We start from the raw sequence: 24,156 nt of genomic DNA, 5'->3' as shown, positions 1-24,156 counted from the left end.
TTTTTAGCTGTCTGGGGCCCTTTTTTGATAATATCTCCGGCCTCAACCCTGCACAATTGGCAGCAAGAAGTGGCCAAGTTTGTGCCAGATTTTAAAGTGGTGCCCTATTGGGGAAATCCAAACGAAAGAAAAATTTTAAGGCAGTTTTGGGATTTGAAAGACATGTATACAAAAGACGCTAGTTTTCACATTGTGGTAACTTCCTACCAAATAGTTATAACAGATATAAAATACTTTAATAGAATAAAATGGCAATACATGATACTAGATGAAGCACAGGCTATCAAAAGTACTAGTTCAATGAGATGGAAGACTCTATTAGGTTTTAGTTGCAGGAACAGATTGTTGTTGAGTGGTACCCCAATACAAAACAGTATGGCGGAGCTATGGGCCTTATTGCATTTTATTATGCCAACACTCTTTGACTCACATGAGGAGTTCAACGAATGGTTTTCAAAAGACATTGAAAGCCATGCTGAAAACAAAACTGGTATCGATGAAAAACACTTATCTCGTTTACATATGATTTTAAAACCTTTTATGTTGAGGAGAATCAAGAAAGATGTTGAAAATGAACTGTCTGATAAAATAGAAGTAATGGTCTACTGTCCACTGACCACAAGACAGAATTTATTGTATTTGGCTCTAAAACAAAAAATCAAAATTGAAGATCTCTTGAATTACACAGTTGGCGGGGGAGATTCTCACACTGTAGATAAGAATTTTACTTCAAATTTGATGAATTTGGTGATGCAGTTTAGAAAGGTAAATAAAAAACATCAGTTTTCATTGTTATGTTTCTTCTTCTTCTTCTGGTAGCACAACAACCCGGGGTGGGTGTTGGCTGACTGCACAACTCGCTTCCATTTCGAACGGTCGTCCATGATAGTTGGGTCAGTGGGTAGTAGTCCAGGGCGCATCTGTTTTGAGATGGACGTTGAGAGGTGACTCAAATTTGTTTGCAGAAATTGCTTGGAATTAACTTATATAATAATAATTGAGTTATCCTTCCACTCAAAAAGGTCCGGAACATTGTTTAAATAATCAAAATGTCAAAAAATTAACGAAAAATTCGATTTTTTTCTTCGTTTTTGATTATAACTTTAAAAGTATTCGCTTCCGAGAAAAGTTACATTGACAAAAAAGTTGCGCAATTAAATTTCCTACAATATAGGATTGGTTAAAAATTTTAAAAATTGTCACCCTTGTTGCAAAATAGCAATAATTGCGAAAAAACCATAAGAAAACAAGTATTCGCATTTTACGTTTTTCAACCATTTGTGCTACACCTAGGACCTTCATATTTTACCCGGAAAAACTTTATGATACAATAAAACAATACTGTAAATTTCATTAAGATCGGTTTGATAGATTTTGTAAAATAAATTTTGCAATTCAGCTTTCGCAAAAAAAATTCATTTTTTCAAAATGTTGCAAGACTGAAAATAAAGCAGGTAGCAAGTTGAAATTTTTTTTTACATATAGAGAATATTGTACCCTTCATTTTCAATTTGCAAAATTAAAATCGGTTAACTACCACGGCGTCAGGAATTTTTTTAACTAAACATTAATTTTTGGTGCTACGCGCAGGACAGCGGTGTTCGATTCACACAAGTTGATTTCCACCAAAATTTCTTCCAATCTTTATTTAATATATTATTTTATTACTCTATATTTTGTTGTATTTTAATATTTTAATTCAACAAAAATCAAACTAATTTGATTATTGTTTATGAAATACTGTTTAAACAATTGCATATGTTTAAAAATAATAAACTTTCATTCTCTAAGTTAAAATATATGAACAAATAAAGTTTTTTCTAAAAAAGTATTATTTCAAAGGACAGAGTATGTGTTTTTATTTTGCTATAGACAAATTTATTTATTTATATTGAAATGCACTAAAAATTAAAATTTATCAATAATTATCACAGTTCATTGGAATGGCCAATCAGAGCAAACGTATCCGTTGTCCTGCGCGTAGCACCAAAAATTAATGTTTATTTAAAAAAATTCCTGACGTCGTGGTAGTTAACCGATTTTAATTTTGCAAATTGCAAATGAAAGGTACAGTATTCTCATATATGTAAGAAAAAATTTAAGTTGCTGTCTGCTTTATTTTCAGTCATGCAACATTTTGAAAAAACGAATTTTTCTTGCGAAAGCTGGATTGCAAAATTTATTTTGCAAAAGCTGTTAAACCGATCTTAATGAAATTTACAATATTGTTTTACTATATCATAAAGTTTTTCTGGTTGAAATATGAAGGTCCTAAGTTTAGCATAACTGGTTGAAAAACGTAAAATGCGAATACTTGTTTTTTATGTTTTTTTCGCAAATATTGCTATTTTGCAACAAGGGTGACAATTTTTAAAATATCTAGCTAATCATATGTTATGAAAATTTAATTACGCAACTTTTATGTTAGTGCAACTTTTCTGGAAAATGAATACTTTTAAAGTTATAATCAAAAAACGAAGAAAAAAATCGAATTTTTCCATCATTTTTTTACATTTTGATTATTTAAACAATGTTTTGGACCTTTTTGAGTGGGAGGATAACTCAATTATTATTATACAGGGTGTCCCGGAAAATAGTGCGTTGCTTTAAGGTATGGAGAGAATACACAATTTAGAACAAAAAAGTCCTATACCATTTTTTTCTAAAGTTAACCGTTTCCAAAAAAAAAAGATAACATTGTTTTCCATATACCTGTATTTTAATGTTTGGACATTTAAATAAACTGGCAACATCGTACGCACTACGGAATAATAACAGATAATAAGAACTCGTTTGTGATTGTGATTTACAGTATTTAAAATAATCCAAACTAATAGTAGGTACTTATGTATTTACTAGTTGTTTACTAAAATTATTTTCTTTTGAAATGTATTGAAATACCTATTGCATAATTTTAAACGAATTACACATCTTTTAACATAAAAACACATCTTTTAACTGAACTAGTATTATGTATTTAGTAAGGTTTAAATGTGTTTAATGCTGAGTATTGCTGAGGGCTTTAACTGAATTACATTGTTTACAGTGGAACTTAAATACACCAGATAATGTCTCAGTAATTTGTTTACTTGCGAACTGAAATAATTAAGTTGTACTTACTTGAAAATAATTATTATACCGAACAGATGTTCCAAGTAACCCACTTTCACAAACACCAAAGAAATTAATTATAGTATGCCTCTCCATTTAGTGATCTGCCATAAATAATGAACGTAATAACATAATAGGTAATACACTCACGATTCGAAAACATTTTCGGCATTGACACTAAACAGGATTCTTTAAAACTATCTGTTTACTATCTGTCTCCTATCTATTTACATGGGACTGTCTATGCTTAAATTTGCGTACCGCACATAGTTGTCATATTTAAGTTTGCATACCAAAATGTATTTTAATTTTTTGGTCAAACGGTTGCATTTAGAAAAAAATGTTATAAGAGTTTTTTTTTCTACATGGTGCCTTCTACCTATACCTTTAAGGAACGCACTATTTTCCGGGACACCCTGTATGAGTTATTTTCACGCAATTTCTGCAAAAAATATGAGTCACCTCTCAACATCCAAATGTACTAATATTTTTACAGATGCGCCCTGGTCTATAGCCCCATTGTTCTTAGATCTGACCATATATTGTTTCTCCATCGCATTCGTGGGCGTCCTAAGGGCCTTCTTCCTGTGGGGCTTCCTCCCAGATCAGTTTGGTAAGGCGATTATTAGTGAGTCTATGGACATGGCCAGTCCATCTTAGACGCTGAGATTTAATTTCTTGGACTTGGCACTGCTCTATACATCTGCTTGACCTCAGCATTTGTTCTCATTCGATATTGGTTGCTATTAGGGTCGTGATAAGGTCCAAAGATTCTCCTAAGGATTTTTCTCTCAAAACATCTAAGTTTTCTTTCAATTGCTTTGGTCAGAGTCCACGTCTCACACCCATACAGGAGCATCGGTCTAGTCACTGTTTTACATATTCTCGTCTTTGATGCTCGTGTCAGGCTCTTATATTTAATAGTATTGTGGAGGCCATACATACATCTGTTTGCTGCCGGAATTCTCCCATTAATCTCTTCCGTGATATCGTTATCTGCAGTGATTGTTGCTCCGGGGTATTTAAAACTTTCAAACTCTTTCAAATTTATATGGGTTTATCGTAACATTTTGCCCTATTCTATCTCGTCTCTTTTGTCTGTTGATGCACATGTATTTGGTTTTCTCTTCATTTACCCTTAAACTAGTTTTCTTTGCCTCTACCTCCAATTTATTGAAAGTTTCCTTCACATTGGTGACTGTGTTTCTCATAATGTCAATGTCATCCGCGTATGCTAGTAGTAATTTTGGTCCATTTACTGTCAGTAATTCTGTTCTAATTTGTGCTGTTCTTACTACTTTCTCCAGGATTATATTAAAAAGGAGTGGTGACAGCGCATCTCCTTGTTTCAGGCCACTACCGATTGCGAACGATTCTGAGAATTTGTTACCTATCCGTACTCTGGATCTACAGCCGTTTACGCATATCTTAACAAGCTGGATAAGTTTTTTTGGAACTGAAAGTTCTGCCATTGCATTCCACATCTGATCCCATTAAATGCTATCTTAAGCTTGTCGGAAATCTATGAAGAGATTATGGATAGTTCTATTGAATTCCCATCCTTTTTCAAGCAGCTGTCTTAGAGTAAAAATCTGGTCTATGGTCGATCTATTTTTTCTGAAGCCGGCTTGGTATTCCTCTATGAAATCTTCTACAAACGGTGTTAGTCTACTTTCTACTTAATAGGATGTTCGATAAGATTTTATACGCCGTATTAAGTAAGGAGATGCCTCTATAATTAGAGCACTTGGTTTTTTCTCCTTTTTTTCTTGGTTTTAGAGCATTTTTATGTTTAATGATTTATAATATTTATCATGTTTTAGGTTTGCAACCATCCCGAACTTTTTGAGAGAAGAGACGCCAAATCTCCCATTAGAATAAGTTCTTTGCAGTACACAGTTCCTTATCAAATTTATGATTTCAATGTTCGAGAAATTTTAATGGAGAAAATTAGGAAACACTTCATTTTCAAACCAGGAGACATAAAAGATGCTATTCAAGATGGTTTGCATCCCACCATTTTTAATTTTTGTCACTTTTTGGGTTTATCAGCTGAAGATGTTTTTAGGATATTTCAAGGGAATATTTTGCACAGGTTTGTATTACTTAATATTAAATAGAAATATAATCCCCAAAATGGGGAGGTGCTACTCTGACTAATCAAATATATCAAATAATACTGAGAGCCTGGAATGATGAACAAATACCGGAAGAGTTTGCCCGCTACACAAAAAGGGTGATCAATTGGAATGTAGAAACTATAGGGGAATAACCCTCCTTAATACAGCTTACAAAATATTTTCGAGTATCTGATATGGTCGCCTAAGTGCACATTCAGAGGAGCTTCTTGGAGAATATCAAAGTGGTTTTAGGCCTGGTCGATCAACAACAGACCAGCGTAGGGATTACGAACACTCGATACGAATCGTATCCGCCATGTTTTCCCATAAGGCGCTATGGTAAAACATGGCGGATACGATGCGTATCGAGTGTACGTAATCCGGGCCCAGATCTTTGTGCTAAGGCAAATATTGAAAAAAAAAAACCAATGAATTCAATATCGACACATACCAAATTTTCGTAGATTTTAAATCAGCCTACGACAGTGTCCTAAGAAATAAATTGTATGAAGCCATGGCACATCTCTGATAAACTGATAAGATTGTTTAAGACTACAATGCGTAAAGTTGTTTGCAAAGTCGAAATACAGGGCGAACAATCACAGACTTTGAAACGCATGTTGGGCTGCGACAGGGAGATGCGCTGGTGTGTCTCGTTTTCAACATAGCTCTATAAAAGGCGGTCAGAGATGCCCGAATAGACAACAGAGGAAATATTTTTAATAAATCATCCCAAGTTTTGGCATGACGTGGACCTAGTTGCCTGCACAACACGCAAGCTAGAAGAAATGTATACCACCTTCTCAAATGGCTCAAAAAATATATGGACCTGCAAGTAAACGAGGAGAAAACTAAGATGATGGCATCACCCAGCAATAGATCCAAAAACATCGGTCACCAATTCACAGTTGATAACTCTACCTTTGAAGTGGTGGACAAATTCACATACTTAGGCTCCCTGATCACCAAGGAGAACGTCATGACGGAAGAAATCAAGCGAAGGATAATCATAGCAAACAAATGCTATTTTGGACTGAGTAGACATATGAGAAGCAGAAACTTAAGCCAAAAAAACAAAAATAACCATATACAAAACCCTGATACAACCAGTGTTGACATATGGATCGGAGACATGGACCATCTCCAAGGCAGATGAAAACCTTCGAAGGATCTTGAGAGGAATATTCAGTGGTATCTGTGAAAATGGTGTTTGGAGGAGGAGGTACAACTACGAGGTATACCACAGATATAAACATATATTTGGTGTAACAATAAAACACTGAAAACGTTTGTTTTCTATACTTCCACAAAATTTATTATAACTAAGTGACTACAGCTGTTTCGGCAGAGTGCCTTTCTTAAGTGATATAGTTTACAATGTGTTTGCCTTTTTAAGTCTTCAACTGAAGAGGTTGAGGAGTGAGGAGCTGTTTTTCTCGAGTTGGTCATTCAGAATTATATCTGTATTTTTCAGTTTATTAATTTCCATATATTCTAAAAAAGATAGCTTAAGGCCTTTATTTTGAATATGTAGAATTTGAAACTCTTCATTGAAAGAATGATTATGATCTAGAAGGTGAAGTGCGTATGTAGAAGTGTCTGTTTTTCTATTGTTGAATGCCCTTTTGTGTTCTGCTATCCGTTTGTCAAAAGTTCTGCCAGTTTGACCGATGTACGTTTTCGGACAGTCACCACACGTTAGTTTGTACACACCACTCTGTAGTTGCTTTCTCTTTCGGCTTTTATTGTTCTTAATATATTTGCTTAAGTTGTTGTTAGTTCTGAAAGCTGGTGTTATTCCTTTCTTTTTTATGTATCTGGCTATTTTTTTTGTTATCTTGCCAGTATATGTGAGAGAGCAGAAGGTACTGGGTTCTTTCTGTGGTGGTGGATATACTAATTTCAGGGCTTTCTTATGGAGTTTTTGGTTTAAAATTTTGTTAACTGTTTGTTCGTTATAGCCGTTGTTTACTGCTATTTGTTTAATGATGTTTAGTTCTATCTCGAAGTTATTTTTTGTCATGGGAATTTCTGTCAGTCTATGTATCATGCTATGGTAGGCTGCTAATTTGTGTTGTGTAGGATGGGATGATGAATTGTGTATAGTTGTGTCAGTATGGGTAGGTTTATGATATACGGAGAACTCATGTTTGTTGTGTGGTCTGGAAATCGTTACATCTAGAAAGTTTATGGAGTTATTCTGTTCTGTTTCTATTGTAAACTCAATATTATTATGAAGTGAATTAATATATGATAGAAATTGGTCAAGTTGTCTGTTAGTTCCTGTAAAGCATACTAGTATATCATCCACGTATCTCCACCAATATAAGAACTGTTTAAATACGGGATGTTTAGAAATTGTTGTTTCAAGTTGGTTCATAAATATATCTGATAGCAATGGGCTTAAAGGATTACCCATAATAAGTCCTACACTGTTGTTTGTGTATATTGCAAATTTCAAGAAGGTGTAAAATTTCAGATGCAATGATCCGATTTGTACTATTATGGTCTAAAATTGCATCTGTCTATGCATCTGAAATTTTACACCTTCTTGAAATTTGCATAAATCAAGACTATTTTGAATTCAATAATCAAATATACACAAACAACAGTGCAGGACTTATTATGGGTAATCGTCTAAGCCCATTGCTATCAGATATATTTATGAACCAACTTGAAACAACAATTTCTAAACATCCCGTATTTAAACAGTTCTTATATTGGTGGAGATACGTGGATGATATACTAGTATGCTTTACAGGAACTAACAGACAACTTGACCAATTTCTATCATATATTAATTCACTTCATAATAATATTGAGTTTACAATAGAAACAGAACAGAATAACTCCATAAACTTTCTAGATGTAACGATTTCCAGACTACACAACAAACATGAGTTCTCCGTATATCATAAACCTACCCATACTGACACAACTATACACAATTCATCATCCCATCCTACACAACACAAATTAGCAGCCTACCATAGCATGATACATAGACTGACAGAAATTCCCATGACAAAAAATAACTTCGAGATAGAACTAAACATCATTAAACAAATAGCAGTAAACAACGGCTATAACGAACAAACAGTTAACAAAATTTTAAACCAAAAACTCCATAAGAAAGCCCTGAAATTAGTGTATCCACCACCACAGAAAGAACCCAGTACCTTCTGCTCTCTCACATATACTGGCAAGATAACAAAAAAAATAGCCAGATACATAAAAAAGAAAGGAATAACACCAGCTTTCAGAACTAACAACAACTTAAGCAAATGTATTAAGAACAATAAAAGCCGAAAGAGAAAGCAACTACAGAGTGGTGTGTACAAACTAACTTGTGGTGACTGTGGAAGTAATTTTGTGGAAGTATAGAAAACAAACGTTTCAGTGTTTTATTGTTAGATAAAATGAACTTCCATCAAGTAACGGTCGAATCCATCAATATATTTGGTGGTAAAGACGTAGTATCTCTTATAAGAATAGGGAGACTAAGATGAGCCGGACATCTAGCAAGATCACAGCATAACAACCCTCCTAGAAGAATCCTTATGTCACAACCTGTGAGAAGTAGAAATAGGGGTAGGCCAAAACTCAGATGGAAGGATGGTGTAGATGAGGATGGTAGAAAAATATGCCTAGCAAACTAGCGACGGTTGGCAATGGATAGGACTGACTGGCATAATAGACTTGGGAAGGTCGAGGCTGTTTCATAGGGGCTGTAGCACCATTGATGATGATGATAATCCCCAAAAACTGCCCAAATCCTAAGGGAATTATATTGCTTATGTAATTGGACGCTTGGACAGAGGTTGCGATGGTTTTCTTTCTTTCAGGGTGAAACAGGGTGTTTAAACCTACCTGTTAGATCGGGATTATGTAAGCGACATTTATGGTCTTCCCTCTTCCTCTCATATCAGAGGTAAACCAATTTAGGATATACATAGTTTGGCTTGGATTGCTTGTAGGAGGGTATATCTGGATTCGTTTCGCATATTGTGTCCAAAGTATTCCAACTTTCGAGATTTGATGGTGGTCAGTACCATTCGGTTCTTCTTCATTCTTCTGATGAGTTATCCATATTATTTCAGTTTTAAGATGTTTCAAGTTCAACCACACATTGACTATTACACTGAAAAACGAGAGCATTCATGTCTTCATGAGTAATATACTTTTTATTTTGTTTTGTAGGTGGAAACATTATTACGAATGCCAAAAATCCAATGAAATATTATATTATAGAAAACTATGGGACATATCCTTTAGAAAACGGCCGACATTACAGTTGAGGAATTTTTTCCGTTTAAATCAATATCAGATTCGAAGTAGTGATGTATTTGGTGATTTAGTTTTTACTGAACAAAACAAAGGAAATAGAGTGTTTTACACACATACCGATCATGTGTTTCATTCCACTCCAGAAACTGTTGAACATAAAAATATTAGATTAAAAACTAAAGAACTTAACGCAGGAAATGATGCACTTTTAAGAGTTAATGACCATAGAGTGGTAAGTAGTTATCAAAATTATATGTACCGGGTGTCCCAATAAGAATGGCTCTCGGCCATATCTCAGGAACCGTTTGTAGTACAGCTTTGAGAAAAAAATATTTATAACAAAAGTTGACTCGGGAAAAGCCTATAAATTATTTTCATAATTGTAGGTCCACCGCTAGAAGGCGTAATTGGATATCAAAAATTAAAAAATCAAAATTTTACAAAATTTGCCTAATGAAAGGGCACTGGAAATCCGATCATCGTATTATTCATAAAATTCTGCGCATATTTGATTTCACAAGTTTAAGTCTACCTTTGCAAATAGGAGGTGGGGGTGAGTGGGAACCTTCTTATGAAAAAATGGCTGTACGTCCGGTTCTGCTAAATCGAATTTTACATACTTGGTCTTGTTGAAAACTACTCTTTTTCGTCAATGTAAGTGTCTTATTTTCGAAAAGCCTAACATGCAAGCTAGGAGGCGTTATTTAATTATATTCGGAAATCTAGTTTTCTTTGAAGAATATTAAATACAAGTATGCATTTTTAATCCTGTATTACAAAATTGAAAAACAGAAAACTGCCTGTCAATACCTTTTTTCTATCTCAAGATATCTTAAGAAACGTGTAAATTTTAAACAACTGTTAATGTCATCGGTAAACGAAGTTAAGGAAAAGTAGTGTGCTATGGAAAAAACAAAGAAACATTTTCCAGGTGTAAACGTATAATATAATTAATTAAAACAACAGTAAGACAAACAATACTATAAAATATAACAAAGAAATAAAAGCAACTACTTACTTAGTGACGACCTAAATGTACAAATTGTTGCCCATCATTTTCGATGCAAGCATTTACTCTTTCAAGAGTAGATTGAACAGCAGTCTCAATTTCTGCTTTCGCAATGCTTTGAATGGCGTTTCGTATTCTCTAGATTCTGGATCATTTTTTCTCGAGTAGTGGGCCTAGCGGCAAAAACAAGGTCTTTAATCCGTCCCCATAAATAAAGGTTTAAAACAGTTAAATCTGTTGCTATTCGATCTACTCTTGAAAGAGTAATGCTTGCATCGAAAATGATGGGCAACAATTTGAACATTTAGGCAGTCACTAAGACTAAGTAAGTAGTTGCTTTTATTTCTTTGTTATATTTTATATTATTGTTTGTCTTACTGTTGTTTTAATTAATTATATTATACGTTTACACCTGGAAAATGTTTATTTGTTTTTTCCATAGCACACTATTTTTCCTTAACCTCGTTTACCGGTGATAGTAACAGTTATGTTTAAAATTTACACATTTCTTAAGATATCTCGAGATAAAAAAAAAATATCGACATGCGGTTTTCGGTATTATGTTGCTAATTTGGTTTAATTTTGTAATACACGATTAAAAATGCATACTTATATTTAATATTTTCCAAAGAAAACTAGATTCCTGAAAATAATTAAATAATGCCTCCTAGCTTGCATATTACTTATTAGGCTATTTCGAAAATAAGACACTTACATTGACGAAAAAGAGCTGTTTTCAACAAGACCAAGTATGCAAAATTTGATTTAGCAGAAACGGACTTACAGCCATTTTTTCATAAGAAGGTTTCCACTCACCCCCACCTCTTATTTGTAAAGGTAGACTTAAACTTGTGAAATCAAATATGCGCAGAATTTTATGAAGAATACGATGATTGGATTTCCAGTGCCCTTTCATTAGGTAAATTTTGTAAAATTTTGATTTTTTTAATTTTTGATATTTAATTACGCCCTCTAGCGGTGGATCCACAATTATGAAAATAATTTCCAGGCTTTTCCCGAGGTAACTTTTGTTATAAATATTTTTTTCTCAAAGCTGTACTGTAAACGGTTTCTGAGATATGGCCTAGTGCCATTCTTATTGGGGCACCCGGTACAATGAAAATTAAATTGCATTTTTTCTTGGCTTTTCTTAACGATTAATTCTTACCTTTTTTCAGAACCAGATACAAAATATATTGACTGATTTTCCTTACATAAAGAGGTTAACTCAGGTGTTCCAATGTACAAAGACTGAAATTCCCGCCTTTCTTTTTTATTGTATGCCTAGGGTGAGTATATATTCATTTTGACATCGACATTCAGACAATCCAAAACAATTATTATTATTAAGAATACTGCACCTCTTGACAATTTGTCGCCACAATCTTCGTTGCGTTATTGTCTCATTGCAGTTTCTGCCTACCACTAACTTCTGTTTACCATCGGCATTATTTTTTTTTCGCTTGCGGTTCCGTATCTTGTGCACGGAAATCATTGAACGATCGATTTCAACAATTCGATGAAGCACTTTCCAGGTGGTTTGTCCAGAAAAGGTCCGAGAACGTATCAACCTCTGGACCAATATGTGTTAAGGAAGAGGAACATTTTCACAAACACTTGAAAATCAAAGAACCTTTCAATGCATCCAGTGGTTGGTTACATTGATCCAAAATGTCATGGGATTGATCGATCTAAAACGTCAAGCTGACTGAGAAGTAATGTTGGAATTTTGCTATGAAGATGATAATTATAGAAAATAATCTAAAACTTTGTCAAATTTATAAGGCTGACGAAGCAGGGATATACTAGCAATCAATACCTACAAAAACTTCAGCTGCAAATAATGAAATTAGTGGGGTATAAAAAAAGTAAAGACTGGCATTATAACCAGCAATCTGTCTGGATAACTTGTGACATCTTCCAACATTGGTTCCATAAAAAGTTCATTCCTGAAGTAAAGTCTCATTTGAAGAAGTAAAAGTTGCCACAAAATGCGCTTCTTCTTGTGTATAATACTGTACTCATCCCAATGAGACAGTTCTATGATCTGACGATGGAAATTTCTTTGTTCTTTTTTTCCAGTAAATATTACATCAATTGCTCAACCAATGGATTAGGTTGTTATTGAGACAGTTAAACGCTTCTACCGAAGATAATTTGTGTTGAACTTGTTGGATGAAGTTTTGAACATCGTTGACCATAGTGATTCAATTTTTAAAGTGGCAAATGCCTGGAGTGTAGTGAAAGGGAAGACTTGCGGGCATGTAGCTAGAATTCAATAAAGCTGAGAGATGGAGACCATGGGCAGAGAGAATAAGCGTAGGAAAACCGTAGCAAAGATGGTACGATGGCTTAAAAAAACAGAGGACTAAATTGTTACCGACTTGCCCAGAACAGAGGAAACTGGAGAGCAATGAGAGAGACCTATATCGAAAATATAGAGAACGGCTGAAGGAGAAGACGGATTGCATCCAATCTGCTGTCACAAGGTTTTTCAGCAACTAACTAAATGTAAAGACTACTGTAGACTCGTATATGCATATGCTGTAGACTCTGTCCTGCAGGCAGCAGGACTTGACTACTACGATATAAGACTGCTGAAATACTTATATTACAATCAAGTAGCCTCTATCCAAATTGGAGACAGTCGTACTGAAAAACTACCCATAAAACGTGAAGTACGACAAGGTTGTGTTTTATCACCCACCCTTTTTAATCTGTACTCTGAAGAAATCTTTAGGGAGGCTTTGGATAACAGACAAGAGGGAGTGCGGCTAGGCGGAGAAGTAATCAACAATATTAGATACACTGACGATACAGCCATTCTTGCAGAAAATTTACAAGATCTTCAGACACTACTAAATCTAGTCAGTGAAGCAAGTTATCGGAGAGGCCTTAAAATCAACATTTCAAAGACAAAGTGGATGGCAGTTGGAAAGATTAATATGGATTAAGGTTTGCTTTCTCTTGATGGATAGGGGATAGAACGGGTAAATCATTTCAAGTACCTTGGCAGCTGGTTAAATGTAAATTGTGACTCTGATGAAGAGATAATAACTAGGGTCGAAATATCACGGAAGGATTTTATGAGCCGGAAACCAGTTTTACGTAACAGAAACCTGTCGATGAATATTCGAAAGAAGGTCCTGAAATGTTATGTGTGGTCTATCCTATTGTATGGTTGTGAGACATTTACGTTATAAACCACAATGCTAATTAAATTAGAAGCATCGAACTGCTATCGACGTTTCGCACACTTCCAATGAAGATGTTCTTCAAATGATGAATTCAGAACGTCTGCTCATAAGCATCACAAAGAAGAGAAAAACAGAATACTTCGGCCATATAATTCGAGGACCTAAATACCATCTGCTTCGCCTTATAATACAAGGAAAAGTGGAGGGAAAAGATGGATTGGTCGAAAGAAACTATCATGGCTGCGTAATATTAGACGATGGTGTGGCTACACAGTAGAAGAATTATTTCGCGTAGCAGCTGATAGAGAGGGGTTTCAGGAAATTGTAAACATGATGACGGCCAACGTCTGAATACAGACACGGCACCTAAAGAAAAAGAAGACTCGCATATACCTCTAATTTAGCGTAGGAACATACGGGTAAACAGGTGACAGCGTCCGTTGTCCGTATCTAAGACTAAGTCTTAGGAAATAGTTAACTTGGAGGATAATCTTTTTAAGCGAGATACCTAACCAAATAGTCTTCATGTTTCAAGAGGATGTCTCGGACTGACTGTCGGCTGAGAATTCATCGTCTTTTTTCCTGGTGATTTTGGAACATAATTTTAGACCGTGAGTTTTGGAGTTCCCAGGTTGAATAGCAATATCGTGCTAGCGTTGGGAGATTTCCACGACAGTACTTTAATTACTTTTCATAGATTTCTACATTCTTACATTCCAAAATTCCAAGTGTATATTCCATAATCGTTGTGCTTATTCGTTGCATTGGTTGTAACCAAAAATTTCGTCTGGGTGTTCTGACTGTGAATGTCGTAACAATGCCTTTTTTAGTTAGTTTTCTTAATATCACATTCTTTTTCAGGTATCGGCGGCCCCACTCGGCTTATATTGTTATTCTCGTAGAGCAGCGTGGGATCTACAGCGTCATCTAGACGAATTTAGTTTCAACTCTCTTAATTCTTACTGGTCGAAAGCGACCAACAATAAATTGAATTATAAATCAGCAGAAACTTTACATCCTCGACCGTTTAATGCAGTTGATAATTTGAGACCTGTTAACGGTTTTTCGAATATTGTGATACCAGATAAGGAGAGTTTAGTTACCGATTCTGGAAAACTGTCGGTACTTGATGGACTCCTTAAAAGACTCAAAGAGGAAGGACATCGCGTTTTAATATATTCGCAGATGACAAAGATGATTGATCTTTTAGAAGTAAGTATATCAGCAACTATTTTATACTTCTTTTAAAGAAAGACGGTTTAAGATTTAGTTTCGTCTCAGAGAGCACCACCATTCATTTATGCACATTTCGTCCTCTTGGACTCCTCAGAACAGCCCGTGGTGTGCTGTGAATCGAAAAGAAATCTCCCTGTAATTTTAGCAAATTACACTGCGCGTCAGAGAAAACGGGCACCCCAAAAAATGGGTCATTTTTGATGTCTCATATCTCCTAAACCTGATGTCCTTATTCTTTAACAATATCGCTGTAATAATTTTGTTGCTAAATAGGTAAATTCCTCATTATATACCGAGTGTACGAATCAAACTGTGTTTTTTTCTCAAAATTTGGAACACCCTGTGGAATATTCTAGCATTTATAAGATACTGAAATTAAAACCCAACTATAGCCTCAGGTTTTCGTAACATTCTGTTTTTTGATTCATGCGCTTATGTTGGGCAATACAAAAGTTAGGTACTTTAACAACTAGCCATGTTCTTCATCAGTACAGGGTGTTTCTAAATAAGTGCGACAAACTTTAAGGGGTAATTCTGCATGAAAAATAATGACCGTTTGCTTTATAAACATATGTCCGCAAATGCTTCGTTTCCGAGATGCGGGATGTTGAATTTTTTCCGACAAACTGACGATTTATCTATTGTCCTAAAACCGGTTGAGATATGCAAATGAAATTTGGTAGCTTTTAAGAGAAAGTTATTGCGCATTTTTGGACATGCAATTAAGAATTTTATATTCACCATTGGCGCGCATACGGGTAATATAACCGATCATAGTACCCGTATGCACGCAAATGGTGAATATAAAATTCTTAATCATATGTCAAAAAATGCGCAATAACTGTCTCTTAAAACCTACCAAATTTCATTTGCATATTTTATCTCAACCGGTTTTTAAAGCAATAAATAAATTGTCAGTTTGTGAGAAAAAATTCAACATCCCGTATCTCGGAAACGAAGATGCAGACATACGATTATAAAGCAAACTGTCATTATTTTTTCATGCAGAATTACCCCCTAAAGTTTGTCTCACTTATTTAGAAACACCCTGTATTGATGAAGAGCATGGCTAGTTGTTAAAGTACCTAACTTCTGTATTGTCCAACCTAAGCGAATGAATCAAAAAACAGAATGTTAAGAAAACCTGAGGCTATAGTTGGGTTTTAATATCAGTATTTTATAAATACTAGAATATTCCACAGGTGTTGCGAACTTTAAGAAAAAATACAGTTTGATTCGCACACCCGGTATACAATGAAAATTTACCTGATTAACAACAATATTATTACAGCGGTATTGCTAGAGAATAAGGCTATAACATATTAAAAAATTACTTGAATCGAACAACAGGTTTAGGAGATGCGAGCCATCAAAAATGGCCCTTTTTTTGGAGTGCCCGTTTTCTCTGACGCGCAGTGTATTAAAAATAATTTTCAAAAGACGCAACAGCGACATCTATTAAAATCAAAACCAAATCCAGAGAGCCAGAGATCTAAAGATTTCTTACGTTGGAAAACAAATTCTGGTTACAACCTAAATCCAAGCTTTCTACAATTTACAAAGCAAACGGACGATAAATGAATAAACATGGGGAATCTACAATATGCATTCCACGACATGCGACAGGTCAATTTATGTAGGTAAAAAACGCAACGAATTTGATTCCTAGTACTCAGTTGGTGTTTGGAATTCAGGAGAATGGCCATCTGATTGGTGTACCTCAATTTATATCCCGCTACATAAAAAAGGAACTACTACCAGATGTGAAAACTACCGCACACTGTCACTAATAACAGATCTAGTAAAATCTTGTTGCATATCATCAAAAACAGTTTAAAAATCTATCTATATTATCAAATACCTCAGGAACAAGCGGGGTTTGTAAAGGGTAAAGGTACAAGGGAACAAATCCTGAACCTGAGACAACTCATTGAAAAGTCTAGAGAATTTCAAGTACCTATGATTATATGCTTCGTTGACTACCACAAAAGGCATTTGATTGTGTAAGCTGGATAAATGTGTGGTCAATTTTAATAGAAATGGGCTCACCAATGCACCTGGTGACACTTATTAAAAATCTGTACCAGCCCAATATAGCGACAGTACGACTTGATCAGAAGTTCTCAAACCAATTCAAGACCGAGAGAGGTGTTAGACAAGGATACGTGTTGTCACCTGACTTATTTAACATTTATGTTGAACATGTCATGAGGATGGTTTTAGAAGGATGGGCCGGTGGAGTAACAGTAGCTGGTAGGAAAATCTCCAATTTAAGATTTGCTGATGACACTACACTTCACTACACAGCAGCAAATGAGCAAGAAATATTTGATCCCCTGCGAAGAGTTGAATACGAAAGCAATAAAGTTGGTCTGAAAATCAATAAAGCTAACACAAAAATAATGGTGGTCGACAGATTCGACACTATTCAACTGACTAACATGTTACAGGAATACCAGATAGTAAACACCTCTGTCTATCTCGGGTCTAGTATAACTAACGATCGTAACGTGAAGCAGAAGTTCGGAGACGTATTGGTATGGCAAAAAATGCGATGAGTCGCCTAACTAAAATATCTGTCTCTCAAAATATCAAGATGAGACTGGTGAATGCCTTTGTATTCTTAATATACGGACTACGGAGCAGAAACTTACACTTTTCGCGCATGCGAGCGCCAAAAAATTGATGCCTTTGAGATGTGGTGCTGGAGAGGAATGCTGCGCATACCTTGGACAGCTAATAGGACAAACGTTTCCATTCTAAACCAACTCAAAATTTAAAAAAAAAAGTCTGTCCACAATATGTCTGTAACGAATTTTGCAATTCTTTGGTCACGTGGTTCGCATAGGTAACGACAGTTTGGAGAGATTCATTGTTTCTGGAAACGTTCCGGGGAGAAGATCCAGAGGACGATCACCGACTAGTTTTTTATGTGGCCCGGAGGCTAACTTAAGGGCTCTGTAAACGATCAAATTATTTTGATCTTGAGTAAGATAGTTGGTGGTGGCTTTTAGCATTTATTTGCGACATACAGGAAAACTTGGCGAACTTTACGTCGTTTACAAATTAAAAGGTAAACATAAAATTATTTCGCAGTTAAAGAATAAAGTATTTGCTTTCGAGGACAAGCTAAGGATGTAGGTATATCGAGGAAATTAATATAAAAAATCTGTATAACTTTTCGACATTGGTAAAAAGTCAACAAGATTGAATTGATGTATCTCCAGAAAACTTTGCTACTATTTCTAATTACTTAGTTTTCTTGAGCGATGAATTTCAGGAAAGATTTAATGATTTGCGAAAAATTAGGAAATATCTTCTATTAGTGGAAAATCCCCGGCACTTAGAAGTAGCCGCTACTACACAATTTGCGGCATTGGGATTTAATAGCGCAAAGTTGTCAGATGAACTAATTGATTTTAAAGATGATACAAATCTGGAGGCAATTTTTAAAGAAAAAAGAGACGCAAATCAATATTGAGAATTCTGGAAATTAACACCGAATAACTATAAGTTGCGCTTACTTGCTTTTCACGTTGTTTGCTTGATCATGCTTGTGCGAATCTTCATATTCAAAAATGAAATATGCAAAAAATGCTTAAATTGCTGAATAGAGCATTGAATAACCTTTCAAATGATCTAGCAGACGAACTTTATTCTTATTTAAAAAAATCATCGATTACGTCATCACACTCAGATGGATGACGTCACTAGTATAACATATATGTCAAAAAATCATAATTTAGAAATAAAAAATCGACTTGTTTCAGGATTTTCCTTATAGTCGCCAATTTACGAAATAACTAATTTCCTTTCACTTGTATCATACTGTATATTACTTCACCTAGATTGCGGCCCGCAAGCTGTGGCAATAGCTACTATGTGGCCCAGGGAAAAAAAAGGTTGAGTATCGCTGGACTAGATGGTCCGACCAAATAAAGAATTCAGCTGGAAACTCATTCTGCGAAGCTCTTAGAGCAGCTGAAGATAGAGACCAATGGAGAAACATTGTTAGGAATATTGGAAGAAATCACGATCCTCAGTAATGGGGAAGCGACAGAGAGAGAGAGAGAGAGAGAGAGAGAGAGAGAGAGAGAGAGAGAGAGAGAGAGAGAGAGAGAGAGAGAGAGAGAGAGAGAATTTCGTTTATGCACACTTCATCTTGGCCTCAGAACGGGCCGTGGTGCGCTCTATGTGTCGGATTGAGGTTGTAACGAGAATTTGTTTTCCAACGTAAGAAATCTTTAGATCTCCGGCTCTCTGTATTTCGTTTTGCTTATAGTTTTTTATTGTTAAACACTGTTCAGTTAAATTTCACGTTATATAATACAATAAAATCAATAATGTTTCAGGAATACATGTGGCACAGGCATCATAAGTATATGAGGTTAGATGGTTCATCAAAAATATCAGAACGAAGGGATATGGTTGCTGATTTCCAAGCCAGAGCAGACATTTTTGTTTTTCTACTGTCGACAAGAGCTGGTGGACTTGGTATCAATTTAACTGCTGCAGATACTGTAAGTTTTTCTTTAGTCAAATTTTATAGTGGAAAATTGATTTATCGTGAACTTCTTCCTTTTGTGTAGACATAATTCTGTCTGTTTTTCAATGTACCTCCAATAAGTGAATGACAATTCTATCGTTTTCGTGGCCTTCCTACTGATCGTCTTTCTATTCTGGAACCGTCTCTCGCCGTCCTTACTACTCTATTTGTTATGATCGTTCCATTCTACACTTCTGTTTTTTATCCAATTATTAATGTTGTCCACCTTGCATCTCCGTCGTATATCTGCAGTTCTCCATAGTGTCCTACCATTGATTTTTCGAAGGGTTTTCATCTTTGCTGTTTCGAGCATTCTTCTTGTCTTCTCTGTATCAGGGCCTAGATTCCGTGCACTGTAGATATCTACATGTCGTTTTCTATCGATATTTGAATATTAAAATATTTGAATTTTTAGCTTTAAATGAATTATTTTCTAGTTTTGCTAGGTTATACTCTAATTGATAAACTAAAGCAAAACTAGAAAATAATTCTTAAAAATTCATATATTTTGGTATTCAAATATCGATAGAAAGCGACATGTAGATATCTACAGTGCACGGAATCTAGGCCCTGGTGGTGTTTCTGATGCCTGTTTTGTAAATTCTACCTTTAATTTCTATTCCAAGTCACCAAATGGACGAAGAAGTATTGGCAGACCAAGAAAAAGATGGTGCGATAACTTAAACAATTTAGGAGGCTAATATTGAAGAAGAAACAGGCTTTAAAGCCTACATACAAGAAGGAAGAAGAAGAATTTCTATTCCGATATTTTTATTTTTCCATATTGTTTAACCCTTAAACGCCCAACCTTGTTTAGGTTCCATGTACGCCCAAGGGTGGGTAAAAAATGTCCACCTCGAAAATAACTAATATATTTATTGAGAGTTGTTGGAAATGGATTAAACTTAAGAATCTCATGCTTAATAAACACAGCATCTTCAAAAATCTTAATATAAACAATTAACAAACCTTACAACAAAATTACAATGTACATCAAAATTGACATACCAGTAAAAGCCAGTAATTCAGATTTGTCGATTTTCTCCACATTCTTCCTTTCAGCCTCCTCATTGGCGGATAATTATGTAGATTATGTAATTATACGTCGATAATGATATATATTATCTTCCTACCAACGAGAAATTATATAAAAACCTTTAGGAACAAGTTTTACCAAGGGTGTATTTTTTATGCCCACCCATATTTAACTCAAGATGCTACTTTTATTTTCAAAAATATCGGTAGAATCAAATTAACAGTCGATAAAGGGCTGTCTTTTTAACAATAAATAATTTTTAAAAAAAATTTACACACGTAATAAATATGTTACAAGGGAATACGCATTAAGTGGACATTTTTTACCCACCCTTGGGCGTTTAAGGGTTAATTCAGGCAACCTGCGGCCCTGTTTCCCTTAGTTCACGTAGTCTTCCACTTCTGTTTCCAAGTTTCCGTAGCTAGATAGTGTGATTGTGTAGATATTTAATCACCATGACTTGTTCTATTCTCCAGCTCTAATTTACATCTGAGTAGATTTTCTGTTATAACCATGCATTTGATCTTTTTTGGGGAAATTAACATGTTAAATTTTCTGACGGTTATATTAAATTGGTGCAGCATATGTTGTAAGTCTTTTTCACTTTGAGAAATTAGTATTGGATCGTCTGCATGGCAGATTATTTTAAGTTGTTTTTCTTCCATTCAGTATCCTTTCTCTAGTTCTTACTTTTTTATTATTTCATCCATGATCAGGTTGAACAATAGAGGACTCTGGGAATTCCTTTGTCTTATTTCATTGCCAGCTTCAATTGGGTCAGTTAGTTCTTCTTCTACTTTTACTTTTTATATCGTGAATTTGTACAATCAAACTTGTAACAAATATCAGTATCACAAAAAGAATATCAAACTTACTCAGTAGAGTAGTAGTAGTACAATGTATAGTATAAGTGACAGTTGTAATAGTGAAGTGAATTGGGTACTCAGGACATTAAAGTTCCAGAATAAGTCCTGATTAAGACTTCAGTGGGGAAGTTAAAAGTGTATAGTGACAGTGGTAGTAGTGACGTGAGTTGGACACTAACGAGTGTGAGACTCTTAGAGTAGGCATAGAAAATCAGACAAAAGCTTGAATCCGTCCAATCAAGAAACTGGGTAAGCGATTTTATAATCTTTATAATTATTTTAATCAGCATGTACTTCATGATTTTTGGTTTATTTCCAATACTATATTAAAAAAATTAATATGTCACAATAAATCTGTTTTAAAATAATGTATGTGCGACTAATAAATTAATTGTTAGTCAAAGTCAAAGTCAAAAGTCAAAATTTTATTTACGCATATAGCATTTACAGAGTACGTAGGTATAAAACAACAATAATTATGAAAGTACAAAGGATAGTTATAAGTATAACCTATATAGTCTTACAAAGTTAAATCATTAGAATACAGAATCATTAGAAATACATACAAGTCAAAATATATTAAAAGATTACTATAACAATAACAAGATGTCGTGACTAGATTTTTTTTCAATAATTATAAAAACACTGAAACATATATATAACAAAAAGTTTGGAGGTAATAAATTTGAAATCAGATTACATATTTAATAAATAAGACACATTTTACCATAATAATTTTAATATTAATTTGATAGAAACTTTTTTATTTTACCACTAAATTTATTAAAACCATCATTAAATAAATCCAAATCACACTTTTGTAACATTTCATTTGTTAATTTGCTCATTCGACAAATAGGCGAGTTAATGCCATAATTGGTTCTATGAAACTCAATGTTAAGTAGTTGGCTATTTCTGGAATTAATAGATGGAACACGCAGGCCAACAGCTGCCAGGAGATCTGGGTCATCAATAATATTATTTATGATTTTATATATTGTACAAATATCTAAATAGTTCCTTCTGGTTTCCAATGGGGTTAAATTCAAAAGCCTCATGATGTCATTAACATTTATCTCTTCATAAGGTATTTTTAGTTTGTGACCTATTCGTCTCAAAAACTTTCTCTGAACTCGTTCAAGTTTTTCTTTGTGCACAGTGTAATATGGATGCCATATAGGTGCTGCATATTCTAGAATTGATCGCACTAAGGAACAGTAAACTTCCTTTAAAACAAATATATTGTCAAAACATTTTAATGTTCTAAAAACAAACCCTAACAACCTCATTGCTTTATTTGTAATCAGATCAATATGGTTTGAGAAACTTAATTCACTATCAAACCATACACCAAGATCTTTTATTAGGTAACATCTTTCAAGGCCTACCGAATTCAGAGTGTAATTGAAAAGAATAGGCTTTTTTATTCTGCTAAATGTAATGATTTTACATTTATTTATATTTAATGTTAGATTATTAGTATTACACCAATTTGAGAAGATATTGAGTTCTCTTTGTAAGTTTAGACAATCATTTGGAGACTTGATGATGTTCAGTATTTTGACATCATCTGCGAAGGCCTTGAATAAACAGTTATTAAAAACATTCTTGATATCATTAATAAATACATTGAATAATAAACTTGATAAGTGACCACCCTGTGGAATTCCAGAAGTAACAATGATTTCAGATGAGATAAAGTTCTTCATTTTCACAACTTGTTTTCTTTCTTTAAGGTTACTTTGAAACCAATCAAACATTGATCCATGAATGCCCAAGGCAGACATTTTTCCAAGTAAGATATTCTGATCAATTTTGTCGAATGCCTTAGAGAAATCGGTATAAGTCACATCAACCTGGTACCCATTCTCCAAGGCACTCAACAAGATATGCTCATAACTTAAAAGATTAGAAACTGTTGACCTACCTTTGGTGAAACCGTGCTGTTCATCAATAATAATATCTCTAAAAAGTGGATTTAATTTATCTGCCACTATTGCTTCGAAAACCTTTGGAATAAGTGAAGTCTCAGATATAGCTCTATAATTTTTAATATTTGATTTATCTCCATCTTTATAAACGGGTGTAACAAAAGATTGTTTCCAAACAGCTGGAAAATTTCCAGTTTTCAAGGATAGGTTAAAGATTTTGCACAAAACTTCTGAAAGGACATATTTACAGTTCTCTAAAAACAATACCGGCAGATCATCCGGACCCTTACTTAATGATGGTTTCAATTTGCTTATTCTATCAAAAACATCCAACACAGAAAATTCCATACCACCAATATCTAAAAATTTTTCATATTTAAAAGACATGTGTGTATCTTCATATTCCGAGAAAACAGATGCAAAATGTTCAGAAAACAACTCAGTTATTTCCTGGGGGTCAGTTGTCTCTCTTTCAGAAAAGGACATACACTGTGGATACTCCAGAGAACCCTTTTTTGAATTTACAAACCGCCAAAATTCTTTTTTGTTAGAGAGTTGGGACTCTAAATTTTTTAGATAGTTCTTATATGATGTTTTTGATAATTCTCTGCATTGAGATCTTATGTAAGAGAATTTTAAGTAATCTTCATAGGAACTTGTGCTTTTGTATGTTATATGAGCTTTTTTCTTTTCAATAATAAGATGTTTTAATTCGTTATTCATCCATTTTGAGAATTTTGGGGATTTGTATCTAGATATAGGTGTAAAGGTATCAATAATATAGAATACTATGTCATAAAATTGAGATACAACAATA

The 24,156-nt window shown here is 34.4% G+C and overlaps 1 protein-coding gene across 1 annotated transcript in view; it reads left to right on the top strand.

The window, feature by feature from the left end:
- The window catches only part of LOC114325137 (chromatin-remodeling ATPase INO80), a 75,771-nt gene that overhangs the window by 10,521 nt on the left and 41,094 nt on the right, over positions 1-24,156 (top strand). The window contains exons 8-13 of the mRNA XM_028273083.2: positions 8-765; positions 4,935-5,206; positions 9,432-9,750; positions 11,706-11,816; positions 14,586-14,936; positions 19,313-19,480. Of these exons, the coding sequence (XP_028128884.1) occupies positions 8-765; positions 4,935-5,206; positions 9,432-9,750; positions 11,706-11,816; positions 14,586-14,936; positions 19,313-19,480 (1,979 nt within the window). The remainder of the gene's footprint in view (positions 1-7; positions 766-4,934; positions 5,207-9,431; positions 9,751-11,705; positions 11,817-14,585; positions 14,937-19,312; positions 19,481-24,156) is intronic.

Source organism: Diabrotica virgifera, chromosome 10 (assembly GCF_917563875.1).
Source record: "Diabrotica virgifera virgifera chromosome 10, PGI_DIABVI_V3a".
In the NCBI taxonomy this organism is placed as follows: Eukaryota; Metazoa; Arthropoda; class Insecta; order Coleoptera; family Chrysomelidae; genus Diabrotica; species Diabrotica virgifera.
The sequence above is the reverse complement of the archived record's forward strand: the minus strand, read 5'-3'. Positions and strand labels throughout refer to the sequence as shown.